The following is a 13,986-nucleotide window of genomic DNA, read 5'->3' as shown; positions in this document are numbered from 1 at the left end:
TGCTATGGTGAGCGCTATGAATTGTGTAAGACTGCTGAATCACAGACCCATACCTCTGAAACAAATAATACATTATATGTTAAAAAAAAAAGAAGAAGAAGATAGCAGGAAGGGGAAAATGAAAGGGGGGAAATTGGAGGGGGAGACGAACCAGGAGAGACTATGGACTCTGAGAAACAAACTGAGGGTTCTAGAGGGGAGGGGGTGGAGGGATGGGTTAGCCTGGTGATGGGTATTAAAGAGGGCATGTACTGCATGGAGCACTGGGTGTTATACGTAAACAATGAATCATGGAACACTACGTCAAAAACTAATGATGTAATATATGATTAACGTAACATAATTAAAAAAAAGAAAAAAAGAAATAGGCCCTCGTATATATGGTCAAAGGATTTTTGAAAACAGTACCAAGATCATTCAATGGGGATAGCATAGCCTTTTCAACAAAAGACTCTGGGGAAACTGGATATGCATAGGCAAAAGAATGAAGTTGGACCCTTACCTTATACAGTATACCACATTGATCAAAGAACTAAAAATATAAAACTCTTAGATGAAAACACAGTAGCAAAGTTTTATGACATTGGATTTTGCAATGATTTCCTAGATATACCACCAAAAGTACTATCAACAAAAGGCCAATAAGTTGAAATTCATCCAAATTAAAAATTTTATGCAAAGGATACTATCAACAGAGTGAAAAAGCAACCTACAGAATGGCAGAGAATACTTGCAAACAAAATGTGACAGGAATTGATATCCAGAATATATAAAGAACTCTTATAACTCAACAACAAAAAACAAGCAAACGTGATTCAAAAATAGGTAAAAGACTTGAATAGACATTTCTTCAGAAAGATACACAAATGGCCAAAAAGCATATGAAAAGATACTCAATATCCCTAATCATTAGGGAAATACAAAGTAAAAACCATAATAAGATACTACTTTGTACCCATTTGGATGGATATTAAAAAAAAATTTAAAAAGAAGGAAAGAAAAGAAAAGAACAAGTGTTGGCAAGGATGTGGAGATACTGGAATTCCTGTGCATTGCTGGTGGGAATGTAAAATGGGGTGGTCACTGTGGAAAACAATATGGCTAGTCCTCAAAAAATTAAACCTAGAATTACCAGACAATCCAGCAATTCCACTTCTGGGTAAATAACCAAAAGAAGTGAAAGCAGGGAGTCAAGCATATATTTGCATACCCATGTTCATAACAGCATCATTCACAATAGCCAAAAGGGGGAAGAAATGCAAGTGTCCATAGATGAATGAATAATCAAAATGTGGGGTATATACAATGTTATATTTTAAAGCCTTAAAAAGGAAATTCTTTAAAAAAAAAATCAAATTCTGATACATGCTACAAGGATGGACACTGAAGACATTATGCTAAATAAAATATGCCAGTTATAGAAGGACAAATATTACATGATTCCACTTATATGAGATACCTAGAGTAGTCAAATTCACAAAGACAGAAAGTAAAATGGTGGTTGCCAGGGGCTGGGAGGAGGGAAGAATGGAAAGTTAGTGTTTAATGGGTATAAGGGCTTCAGTTTCACAAAACGAAGAGAGTTCTGGAGATGGAAAGAAGTGATGGCTGCCCAACATGAATGTATTTAACATCACAAAATTGTACATTTAAAAATGGTAAATGTCATATATATTTCACACACACACACACACACAATGTTAAACAGCTGTCCAGGCAATATGCTATGGAATTACAAAGAGAAAGTAATAATGGGAGATTAGGGAAAGAATTATTTTAGTTGGATGGTAAGCATTTTTTTAAAAATTTATTTATTTGACAGAGAGAGAGACACAGTAAGAGAATTATTTTAGTTGGATCTTACGCATTTTTTAAAAAGATTTATTTATTTATTTGACAGAGAGAGAGAGAGAGAGACAGTGAGAGAGGGAACACAAGCAGGGGGAGTGGGAGAGGGAGAAGCGGGCTCCCTGCGCGGGGCTCGATCCCAGGACCCTGGGATCATGACCCGAGCCGAAGGCAGACGCCTAACGACTGAGCCACCCAGGTGCCCCTTTAGTTGGATCTTGAAGGAATAGGAAATAATGGGAAGACATCCTAGGCTTTGATATTATCATCATCAAAGGCAGAACGATAAAAATGTACAGCAAATTAGAGACCTTTCAACACAGCAGGAGAGCCATAAAGTGAAGTATGTGGGCAGGTACCAGCTGGAAGAGTTCAGAAAGTAGTTTAAGCCCAAATCACTGAGGGCTTTAAATATCATGCTAAGGAATGTTGACTGAATCCTAAAGGCAACGGCAAATGCTGACGAGGCTGGGAAAGAGAATGAATCGAGAAGTCTGCCATCTGGAAACGCAACTACGTGAAGGAATGGATGGAGGCTTTGGTGACTACAAAGGTGGCAGATGAGGTTCTGAAAGGGGGACATGACTGTACATGTGAAAAGTTGTCTCAGAGAAAGCGGCAATAAAACTGCTTGACCAAGAAAAGTGTCTTTCCTTCATACGTGCAACTCTATTTTCACCACCCACAGCTCCATCCAGGCCTCCACCAACTCTTTCTTGAAACCACTCAACAGCTTGCTGACTGGCCTGCCTGCTAGAAGGGTTTTCTTGAGATGTAAATCAGAATGAAACTCTCCTAGAGAAACCTTTACAAGCTTCCCATTGTAATCCCAGTAAAACCCCAGCTCAATGCCTTGGCCTATAAGGCTGGGGGACATAGCCCTCCCACCTCAGAGCCCCTCGCTCACCCAGCCACGCTTGCCTTTCAACCTCTTGAACACCCCCAGGTTCTGGCCCATCTCTGGGCATTCCACCTGCTGTGGCTTCTGCCTGAAATCCTCTTCCCCAGATCCGTACACCACTGGCTCCTTCTTATGCTTCAGGTTCAAGAGGAAAAGGACTGAGAAGGACTTTTTCTAACCATCTCATCTAAACGAGGACTCTCCTTAGTATCCTCTGCTGCCCCACCCTGTTCACAGCATGAATCTCAGTAGAGCATTTTTATTTTTTTTTTAAGATTTTATTTATTTGAGAGAGAGAGAGAAAGTGAGCATGAGCAGGGGGAGGGGCAGAGAGAGAAGCAGACTCCCTGCTTAGTGGGGAGCCCGACGTGGGGCTCGATCCCGGGACCCTGGAATCATGACCTGAGCCGAAGGCAGACGCTTAACGACTGAGCCACCCAGGTGCCCCTCAGTAGAGCATTTTTAAACTCTCTTGTTATTGCCTCCTCAACCATGAAGCCATGCTGTTCATAGTTACAGCCCCGGCCCCAAGCAAAACATCTGGCACTCAGTAGTCACCCCGTAAATATATATAAAATGAATACATTAACAGGAATCAGCCATGAGTATGTGTGGGGTAAGGGAAAGAAAAGAAAAAAATGAACTCCAATGTTCAGAATCTGTACAGCCAGGGGAAGAGGCATAGTGTGATTAAAGAGAAAGGGACAAGTAAAGGCAGAAAGTCCTTGGACAATGACACACATATCACAGGTGCCACAAGACATCCATGTGGATGCTGCCAAACAAGAATCAGGAAAAAAAAACCTATGACAATGGAAACTTCAAGGTAAACTATCTTTTCTGCAAAAACAACTTGTAGGATGTCCTCTGATTTGTGAGTTAGGGAAGTTGGATAGCAGGATAATTACATACCAGATTTTCTATAGAGAGCTGAAACTGTTTAATTTCACGAAGGGTCTCATTATCTCTTTTCACTTCATTCACATATTGTGCCAAGTCCTAAAGAATAAAGAGAAGGGTACAAAAAGAAGTCATGATAAGACTGGAGAAGAGATGAAAACTGTTTGAAAGAAAACACATCATTAATTTCATTAGCAGTAAAAGTAATCACCATAACTTTTCAATGACAATAAGATGAACATCCAATCAATCAAAGCTGCAACTCAAAAGCAATTTTAAAATGTCTGGAGTACAGCTGGGAAGACTAAAGAGTTGTCATTTACCACACCTCTGAGAAGAACAAGGATAAAAAACAACAACAAAAAAAATCTGCCACCCTGCAGAACAAGAGGAAACTTGGTCAGGAGAATGCAAATTCCAAACACGTTAATAACTGACCTTGGGAGAATCACATTCTTACACGGGTTAGAATAAGGTCAATAATGCAAGAATGAAGGATTAGCAGGGAGAAAAATGGTAACTAAAAGTTAGACAATGGGTCCAGCAGGACTGTTTTCTGCAACCAGTTGGTGTCTTAGTTCCTGAGAGCTTTCAGTCAAGCCAGCCAGTTCAATTTTAAAGAGTTAATGAAGGAGAAGCAAAGGAGAGGAGAAAAACCTCAGAGCACTAAAACGAATTAAAAGCGAACAAACAATGCTAGACACATTTCTCCATGTGCCTTCTTCCCCTACTTTAAAATGTCTTTTCTCGTATTTGAGGAAACATTAGCTAATCTTTCCATACTGTAAGTAGCTATTTTTATTATATGTGCTCTAGATTTTCCTGTTTTCTGGGTTTTCTTTTTTTCTCCACCCTCTTAAATTCATCTGCAACAGCAGGAACAGAACTCGGACAAAAAGCAGTTCCTAACTTTGTTCTAAATGAAAGTCTGACTTTTCATCGGATGTATCTATAAATGATTTTTTTTTTAAATTGGAAACTTGGTATGACTTTGGAAAAGAGTAACAAATAATTGTGTGATGGTTCTTGGCAGGCTACTGAAATCAGCTAAACAGCAGAGCCAGCACTGACCCTGGCACAGGGACGCAGAGTAGCCTTTAACCTTGTTCTGAGTACAGTCACATTGGCGTTTTGTTTTGAGAACAAATGTTTGCTTATATTTTAAGTTAGGGGCAAATAAATATTCCTTTCATAGTCAACATGCAGCACAATGTAGAAATTGGGGTGTTACAGGTTGCCCAATATGTTTAAAACCCTGCCTTATCTACTTGGAGCTCTTGATTTTCAGATTTATCTAAAAATAGAAATAGTTTTCACCCGAACTGAAATCCACATGTGCTGATGCACAGCATCCACCGAAGGCCAACCTGGCAGATAGCCTCACTTGAAAATAATTAACACCAGTGTTCTGAGATCACCAGCTGATCTGCTACCTACACAAGCCAACAGTTTTCTTTTTCTTTCTTTAATTATGTTATGTTAATCACCGTACATCATTAGTTTTTGATGTAGTGTTCCATGATTCATTGTTTGCATATAACACACAGTACTCCATGCAGTACGTGCCCCCTTTAATACCCATCACCAGCCTAACCCATCTCCCCACCCCCCCCTCTGGAACCCTCAGTTTGTTTCTCAGAGTCCATAGTCTCTCATGGTTCGTCTCCCCCTCTGATTTCCCCTTCATTCTTCCCTTCCTGCTATCTTTTTTTTTTTAAACATATATTATTTGTTTCAGAGGTACAGGTCTGTGATTCAACAGTCTTGCACAATTCACAGTGCTCACCATAGCACATACCCTCCCCAATGTCTATCACCCAGCCACCCCATCCCTCCCACCCCCACCACTCCAGCAACCCTCAGTTTGTTTCCTGAGATTAATTCCTCATATCAGTAAGGTCATATGATACATGTATTTCTCTGATTGACTTATTTCGCTCAGCATAACACCCTCCAGTTCCATCCACGTCGTTGTAAATAAGCCAACAGTTTTCTATTAGTAACCACAAAAAGAATGTGAAATAAAACCATTGTATTAAATCATTCCCGGTGGTTATAAAAGTTGTCATACTTTCATAAATAACAAAAGTTATTTTAATAAACCTCTTGGTTTTATGTATCTTTGTCTAACAATTAAATCCATGCAAGGATATCTATTTCACTTAAGAATATCCAGTTCTCTGGGGGCGCCTGGGTGGCTCTGTCAGTTAAGCACTTGCCTTCGGCTCCAGCTCAGGTCATGAGTCCAGGGTCCTGGAATCAAGGCCTGCAAATGGCTCCCTGCTCAGCGAGGAGACTGCTTCTCCCTCTCTCTCTGCTGTTCCCCCTGCTTGTGCTCTCTCCTCTCCCTCTCTTTCTCTCAAATAAATAAAATCTTAAATATATATATATATATATCCAGTTCTCTGGGGGCGCCTGGGTGGCTCCGTCAGTTAAGCGTCCTACTCTTGATTTTGGCTCAGGTCACGATCTCAGGGTTTTGAGATCGAGCCCTGTGTGGGGAGGCTCTGTGCTCAGCTCAGGACTCTGCTTGAAGATTCTCTCCCTCTGCGCCTCCCCCGAATCGCACACACTCTCTCCCTCTAAAATAAATAAATAAATCTTTAAAAAAAAATATCCAGCTCTCCCCACCAAATACAACACTATACAAATACTTATAACATATCAGCATATCATACGTATGTATTAGCAGTCTGTCGTCTGTTGTTTTTAGGCAGGGATAAAAAAAAATACAAAGAACTTAATGATACATTTGCCTTACCTTCATTGCATCAAGAGCCAATTTCAGATTTGCCTTCTCCATAGGATCAGTGGTATGTTTGACCAATTCCTATTGGGAAGATACAGTTCAGTACTACATTCATCAATTAAAACCAAAATATAAGAAAGAAAACATTTTTTAAAAATAAACCATTTTTATCACTATTTGCACCATAATGTAATAAATCTGATGCAACTTAACTAGGTTCTATTTTCATAAAAAAATCTCAAACTGTAAGAAGACCAACTAGACATCAAAAGAACAGGAGACAATGGTTGGAAACACTTCCCTTTCAAAGATGAACCTGAATTCTATCCCCTGCCATTATACTGACATCCTTCCCAAATGTCGTGAAAGACCCCAACATTGCCAACTGATTCTGATGACTACTCCTCTCCCTTGGCTTCAGGGACATTAGGGTCTTTTGTTTGTTGCTATTATTATTGTTGGTTAGTTCATCTTAAATTTTCTGCCAATTGACCAGTCTCTCATACTTTCTCCTTTATCTGTACCTTCGAAAGTCACCATTCCCTAGATTTTCACCTTAGTCTTCTGTTATTCTTACTATACCTACTCTACAAATCCTATCACAATCATCTCCATAACATCAACACTCACCTTATAAGACAATCACTCTCAAAGGAATGTGCTCAAACCCAGAACTCACGCCTGAGTCCCATACTCTTCTGTCCAACTAAACAGTTCCACCTGGGTATCTCACAAGCCCATCTAACCCAACAATTCCAAACTTAAGGCACCTTCACCCACAACCCTGCTCCGGTTCCTGTTTATGTTTTATTGAATGATGGCACCTCCATCAATGGAATTGCCTAAGCCAAAACCTAAAAAGTGTCCCAGGTGCCCCTCTCCCACACTATGTTCTGGTGATACTGACTTTGATCCTTCCCCTGGAAACCATCCTCACTGCCACTACTTTGGTTCAAGTCCTTACTCTTTTTCAATGGGTTATTATAAATTGGCTTCTGACTTGTAGCCTCTCTGGACTACAATCTATTCACTCTATTGACATCTGAGCTAGGTTTCTAATATATAAATTGGATCCTGTCTCTACCCTATTCAGATTTCTGTGATGCCCACAAAAGCTTCAGATTGTCATCCATACCTCTTAGACCCTTCACAGTCTGAATTCTGCAAACCTCTCCCAACTTCTCTCTCCGCTCTACCCAAACAATCTATATTCTATTCACAATAAATCAGCTGCAATTCTCAGAATACATTCTAATGTCTGATCCCATTAGACATGCGGTTTGCTCTCCTTAGAAAGCCCTTCCTCTCTGATACACTTATTGAACTCTTACTGTTCCCTTCATGGCCAGTTCAAGAATCACTCCTCAGTGAAGCTTTCTATGACAGAGGCCTCCTTAAGTGCCCAGCCTCCCCAGGCATAATGAACTAGGCCTGTATTTGTATTACCTCCATACTTTCTGTCTACCTATCACACTGTATGGTACCTGGAAGCCTACGTTTCATTCTCCCTATCTAAACAGTGAGCTTTATCAGTGCGGGGAGACGAGGGCTGTTTTATACCATGAATATCTAACACTGTGTGTTGAACAGGGGAGCCACTCAAAAATCTTTGCTGAGTGTAGTACAAGTAGCGTTTCTACTTTTAAAGAGGACGTACAGCCATCAGATTTGTTAAATATGAGAAATTTGTCCAAGTAATATTCTTTTACTCTTATTTACTTTTCCTTTATTAATGATAGTAAATTATGCTCAAAGTTCCAAATCCCCCACTCTCAAATATTCTAAATTTATAAATCTGTGATTTCAAACCATAAAGTATTTCAAAAATTATTTCCCCACTAAAGTACAGCAGTAAGTAGAAAATGTTCAAATTCATACCACATTAATTCAACAAATGTCTAAACATTAGACAAATTCTACTCTACACTGTCAAGATGGAAAAACATTTCTAGAATTTTTATCTCTATGTGTTACCCCAAATAAAACGTTCCCTATTTTAAAAAATCATAAAACTAAATAATCTTTTGAAATTTAAAATATAAAACAATCCAAGAGGGATTAAGAAAAAAGTCTGCTGAATTTCAAAAAGGTATAGTCATATTTTAAACTTTTATAAGTCTCTTTAGAACTTTATAAATGATCAAAATAGATGTTTCTTGAAAACTGCACCTTTTAAATTCTTCAATTGATATTTGACTACACCAAAGTTACAAAATAAATTATCTTATTTTGGACATGTTTTTAGTTTCATGATGTCTCAGAAACTGATTGCTTAAGTCCTCATTATTCTTTCATAAAATCCAATTTGATTAAGTTGTTTTGAGTTTAGGTCTCATAAATGTTTTAATGCATTTTTAAGAAATAATCAGGGTTTGAATTTTTCTGATTTCTCAGTAGAACAAAAATAGAAATGACTAATAATTTTGCAACTACAGTTCAAGGAATTTAATATACGAGATGTTAAAGCACAGCAGACTCAAAATTATATTTCACATACAGGTAGTAGATCTTTTTAAAATGACATTTCACAAGCATCAGCAGAGTTGACAGACTAATGCTGTAAGACATTTCCTTGGAGCAGAACTAATGAGCCTCCTGGTACAGCTATCAAATTAAATTTATAAGACTCTCCACCCTCATTAGAGGACTAACTGTGGAAACCATAAGCTTTGTGGTTATAACAAGAGTCACTTCAAAATAAATGTAGTCTTATTATAATTCACTATAGCAGAAAGCAACATGGAATGTGACAGAATTCTTTTTAGTTTATGGTTATAAGGCAAAAAGTCCAAAACACTTAACCTGCCAAAATTCAGGGGTATTGCAGCACTGAGATTCTAATAAATGATTCCTGCTAACCAAAGAAGACTTGGTTAAAGGGATCTTTTCGTTTTTCTTTTTTTCTTTTTTTGGAGCCAGTTCTGTTTGAAGGACATAAAAAGTGACTTTGTGGAAGATACAGAATCATCTTTGCTAAAAGAAAAAGTTTCCAGCTATTCTGTTATTTCCCACTTAGCTATATTAATCACTGAAAAATCACAATGGGACACAGTCCCAAACATAGAGTATATGGAGCATAATTGATGTTTCATGAATACTTTGTTAAATGAATACATGAACAAATAAACTGACAGTTTTAAGGTACATACCTGGAGGAGAAGGTGATACTTTAAAACACGTTGCATAGGAACCACAAGCAAATCTCGAAGAGTGAATTTTCCATTATTTGCTCTTTTGGAACATTCCTAATGAAATGTTTTTTTAAAAACATTTTTAAAAACTTTGTTAATTTTATCAAAGGAAGTCATAAAGCAAGCATTAAAAGATGCAGAGGCCATAAACAAAACTCTTATTATATAATAAATATCTTGGTATTTTTCTTAATAATCCTTCCTGAAAAATAGAAAGTATCTAATTAAAAACCAAAAAGACAAACCTTGTAGCATTTCAACTCCAAAATGATACATTAAGCAGAACTATTTCATGCATGAAAATTATTTTCTCTAATGACCCTCTGGGGTCTTCTTCTACCCTTATAGCTCCCCCTTCTACCAATCATCCCCCCGCCGGCCTGTGGGCCTGGCATCAAGAACAAGTCCCTACTCAGCAAACTGGCCATGTGCCTTCCTCATGGGCATGCCTTTTGCTCATTCTGTTCTCCCCAACCACCATGTGCTTGGTCTAGTTTCCAATAAAATTTATCATCCTCTTCAAGAACTATACATCTAGGCCTTTTGTGATAATCCCAATCAAAATTGTGCTCCCTCTGTGCCTTGTGGGCATTTTAAGTGTTGTTGTATACAATATCTTCCCCAATATATCATATCTTTTACAGCTTTAAGAATCTAGTATTTGCTTAATAAGTATTTGTGAAACTAAATGAAATGGAATGATTGACTCCAAAAATTTGCTAAAGTATAAACCTATTATTGGATTCAAAGTTTCAAAAGCCTATTTTTTTAAATCTCATACTCTCTTAAAAGTTTATCTAAAAATAGTATTGACTTGTGTCCATTCTTTTGCCATTAACTATGACTTTGAGGAAAGTACTCTGAAGTATCAAAGCGTGAATTCAAATCAAGGCTTGGCTGTGTAACCTTGAACAAGTTGCTTTTCTGATTTTACTGTTTCTCACATATTTTTGTGACCTAGTTTTAAAAAAATAACAAAGTTCCATAAAATTATTATTATTAGTGAGAAACTAAGTCCAAAATCCTCAGACAATTGCATATCCCAGACCAAGGAATTCTCCAGTTCCTAGAAAAAGATGCATTCAAGAAAATACTGCTTTGTTCATGAGTTTGTTTCCCCTTTGCCCACACTTAGTTTTTCCGGCACACAGAAGGATATATTATCAGGAGCTATAAAAGTAAACGCCATTAGCTCTAATGACCGTAGTGACTTAATGAGTATTTGACTACAGGTCTCAAGCAAGAACTGGGGACACACCTGGACAAGTTAGCTCATGTCTTGTCAATTGCTGTTCACTGGGAAGAATAACTATTTCAACTGATTTCCTGCTTCTACAGATTATGGAGAGTTCTGGATCATGGGTCTCAAATAGGAGGTTAAACTGTTAAGATTATTATAATGAATGAGTCTCATCTCCCTAGCTGCATTTTAAGCTCCTTGGAACTGAGGTTGTATCTTACACTTCATATATATACATATATATATATATATATATATATATATATGCCGTCTTAACATAGTGTTAGGGAGAGAAATGTTATACATTTAAAATTCACTTCGTTATGTTATAGAAGTCAGTTTAAAACTGTTGGGGAAAGAATTCCTTGAAGTTCTAAGTTACAGGCTCAGTAAGTAAAAAAACTAATATTGCTGGCATTTCCTACAACTGGGGAGGAGTCTGAGTCTGAGGTTGTGAAATGCTTATTAGTATTATAAGTAAATAAAGGGTAGAAATGAGTCTTCCAAAACATCTAATCACATGCTTAGCTGAACTCCAATTCTAACTGAGAAGAAAGTAAAGGAATAGGGATGAGGTAGCTTACAGGACAAGACAAGACACACTTTGCCCTATGTTATCTTGGTTCCAAAGTAGAAAAGAAAAAAGATAAAATCACCAAGAGCAAAAGTAACCACAAAACTGAAGACATGGGGTGCCTGGGTGGCTCAGTCGGTTAAGCATCTGACTTTTGATTTTGGTTCAGGTCATGATCTCAGGGTGCTAGAGCCTGCTTAAGATTCTCTCTCTCCCACTCCCTCTGCCCCTCCCCCCCACACACTTTTTATTTTTAAAGATTTTATTTATTTATTTGAGAGAGAGAGAATGAGAGATAGAGAGCACGAGAGGGAAGAGGGTCAGAGGGAGAAGCAGACTCCCCGCCGAGCAGGGAGCCCAATGTGGGACTCGATCCCGGGACTCCAGGATCATGACCTGAGCCGAAGGCAGTCGCTTAACCAACTGAGCCACCCAGGCACCCCCACGCACACTTTCTTAAAAAAAAAAAAAAAAATACTGAAGATGTGAAGGAGGCAGAGACACACGGAGAATAGGGCAGCTTTCCCTTTATCATGACAGGAGTTGCAGAGGACAGTCCCAGCAAAGAGTATCTATTGAGGTGTCACAGTAAGTGTCTGATTCAATACCTGCAAATCAGGGCCCTGGTCAGAAGCAGTTGACTTTTTAGGCAAAAAAGGACAGCCAGCAGCCCCTCGCCCTGAGCCTTTCAAACTCAGCCAGAGGTTCTCTCTTTCCCTCTGACAATGATCATACAACAGTGTTCCTAGAGTCCCAGAGTATGTCACAGGCAGGACATTGACTGTGATCTGAAGGGAGAGGAACATCTAAACAATGCTGAGTATAATGGAGGTTTGACTGACAACTTGCAGACTCCTGTCTTGAGCCAGAGTTTTATAACTTTGTTAAAAACAAACAAACAGGGGGGCGGAGCAAGATGGCGGAGGAGTAGGAGACCTAGATTTCATCTGGTCTCAGGAATTCAGCTGAATAGGGATCAAACCATTCTGAACACCTACGAACTCAACAGGAGATCGAAGAGGAGAGTAGCAACAACTCTCTGAACAGAGAAGCGACCACTTACTGGAAGGTAGGACGTGCGGAGAAGTGAATCCGAGGCGATATTCGGGAGGACAGACGGCAGGAGAGGGGCCTCCGCCGGCCGCTTCTGGCAAGTGATAGAGCCGCGGAGCACAAAATCGGACCTTTTAGAAGTCAGCTCCGCTGAGGGACGTCGCTCCAGTGGCTAAGCGGGGGTGGAACCCTCGCGGGACAGTGGGGTCTCAGGACCCTTGGGGTCACAGAAAGACTGGGGGAGCCTGAGTGCACCAGAGCTCCCAGGGATCGGAGCCAGGAAGCCGGCTGCAGAGACGGAGCTGAGGCGCGGGCTCTCAGCTTGGGGTTGCCATAAACTGTGATCCGCAGCCCAGTCGGGCCACTGCTCCTGCAGCAGGGACCCAACAAGCGGCAGAGCCGGGGGACTGCCATTCCTCCCCCAGGAGGAGCGGCGCGGGAGCGCACCGCAGGGATCTGCTGGGTTTGGAGACTCCACACAGGGTCGGGTGCCAGAAATACAAACGCTCGGTCACAGGCCGGGTGAGCACGGAGTGCGGCCGGAGACCAGGGACAAGGGAGTGACTGCTTTTCTCTGGGGGCGCACTGAGGAGCGGAGCCCCGAGTTCTCAGCTCCTCCGGGTGGAGATTGGGAGGCCACCATTTTTGCCCTGGTCCTCCAAGGCTGTATGGAGAGCTTGCAGGGAACAAAAGCTCCTGAGATCAAACCCGAGCAGCTTGCTTAGCCCGGACCGACAAGGGCGGGGCAATTCCGCCTCCGGCAAAGACATTTGGAAACCACAGCAACAGGTCCCTCCCCCAGAAGATCAGCACGAACAGCCAGCAAGCCAAAACCAAGTTTACCAATCAAGGAGAACAGGAGAACTCCAGCGCTAGGGGAATACTGCACATAGAATTCATGGCTTTTTTTTACTATGATTCATTAGTTCATCAAAGTTAATTTTTGTTAACTGTTTTTTTTTTCTTTTTCTTTTTCCCTTTTTCGACCAACATCTTATCAAACTCTTTATAAAAAAAAAAAAACATTTTTTATTTTACATTTTTAGAGTCATATTTTATCCCTTCATAGTAGTTACCCTTATTTTTGGCATATATATATAAGTTGTTCTCTCTTTAAAATTTCGAGATACAGTTTCTTCTAACACATAAAAATATACCCTAAATCACTAGTGTATGGTTCTGTTCTAGTCTCCTGCCTGATCACATTCTCTCCCTTTTTTCTTTTTTTTTTTAAATCTTCTTTCTTTTTTCAAACAACTTCTTATCTTATCAAGTCCTTTTATAAAATCTTTTATAATTTTCATCTTTACAGTCATCTTCTATCCCTTCATTGTATCAACCCTTATTTTGTACATATATGTCTTTCTTCCTTTAAAATTTTAGGAGGCACTTTTTTCTAACAGACCAAAATACGCCCAAAATCTAGTGTGTGGCACTGATCTATGCACTAGCCTGATCATATTTGATCACATTCTGCTTTTTTTGTATTGTTCTGTTTTTGTTTTTACCTTTTTTTTTCTTTTTTTTTTT

General features: G+C 39.5%; 1 protein-coding gene across 3 annotated transcripts in view; it reads right to left on the bottom strand.

Annotated features, from left to right (window-relative positions):
• Positions 1 to 13,986, bottom strand: part of VAV3 (vav guanine nucleotide exchange factor 3) — a 364,407-nt gene that overhangs the window by 166,847 nt on the left and 183,574 nt on the right. For all 3 annotated transcript variants that reach the window (XM_073896219.1, XM_073896217.1, XM_073896218.1), the window contains exons 10-12: positions 9,548 to 9,643; positions 6,411 to 6,479; positions 3,662 to 3,748 (exon numbers count right to left, since the gene is read on the bottom strand). In XM_073896219.1, coding sequence (XP_073752320.1) covers positions 3,662 to 3,748; positions 6,411 to 6,479; positions 9,548 to 9,643 — 252 coding nt within the window. The remainder of the gene's footprint in view (positions 1 to 3,661; positions 3,749 to 6,410; positions 6,480 to 9,547; positions 9,644 to 13,986) is intronic.

The sequence above is a fragment of the Callorhinus ursinus genome, unplaced genomic scaffold, assembly GCF_003265705.2.
Source record: "Callorhinus ursinus isolate GAN/ISIS: 27379988/994484 unplaced genomic scaffold, GSC_fseal_2.0 scaffold9, whole genome shotgun sequence".
Lineage (NCBI taxonomy): Eukaryota > Metazoa > Chordata > Mammalia > Carnivora > Otariidae > Callorhinus > Callorhinus ursinus.
Note: the sequence above shows the minus strand (reverse complement) of the source record. Positions and strands in the feature narration are given on the sequence as shown.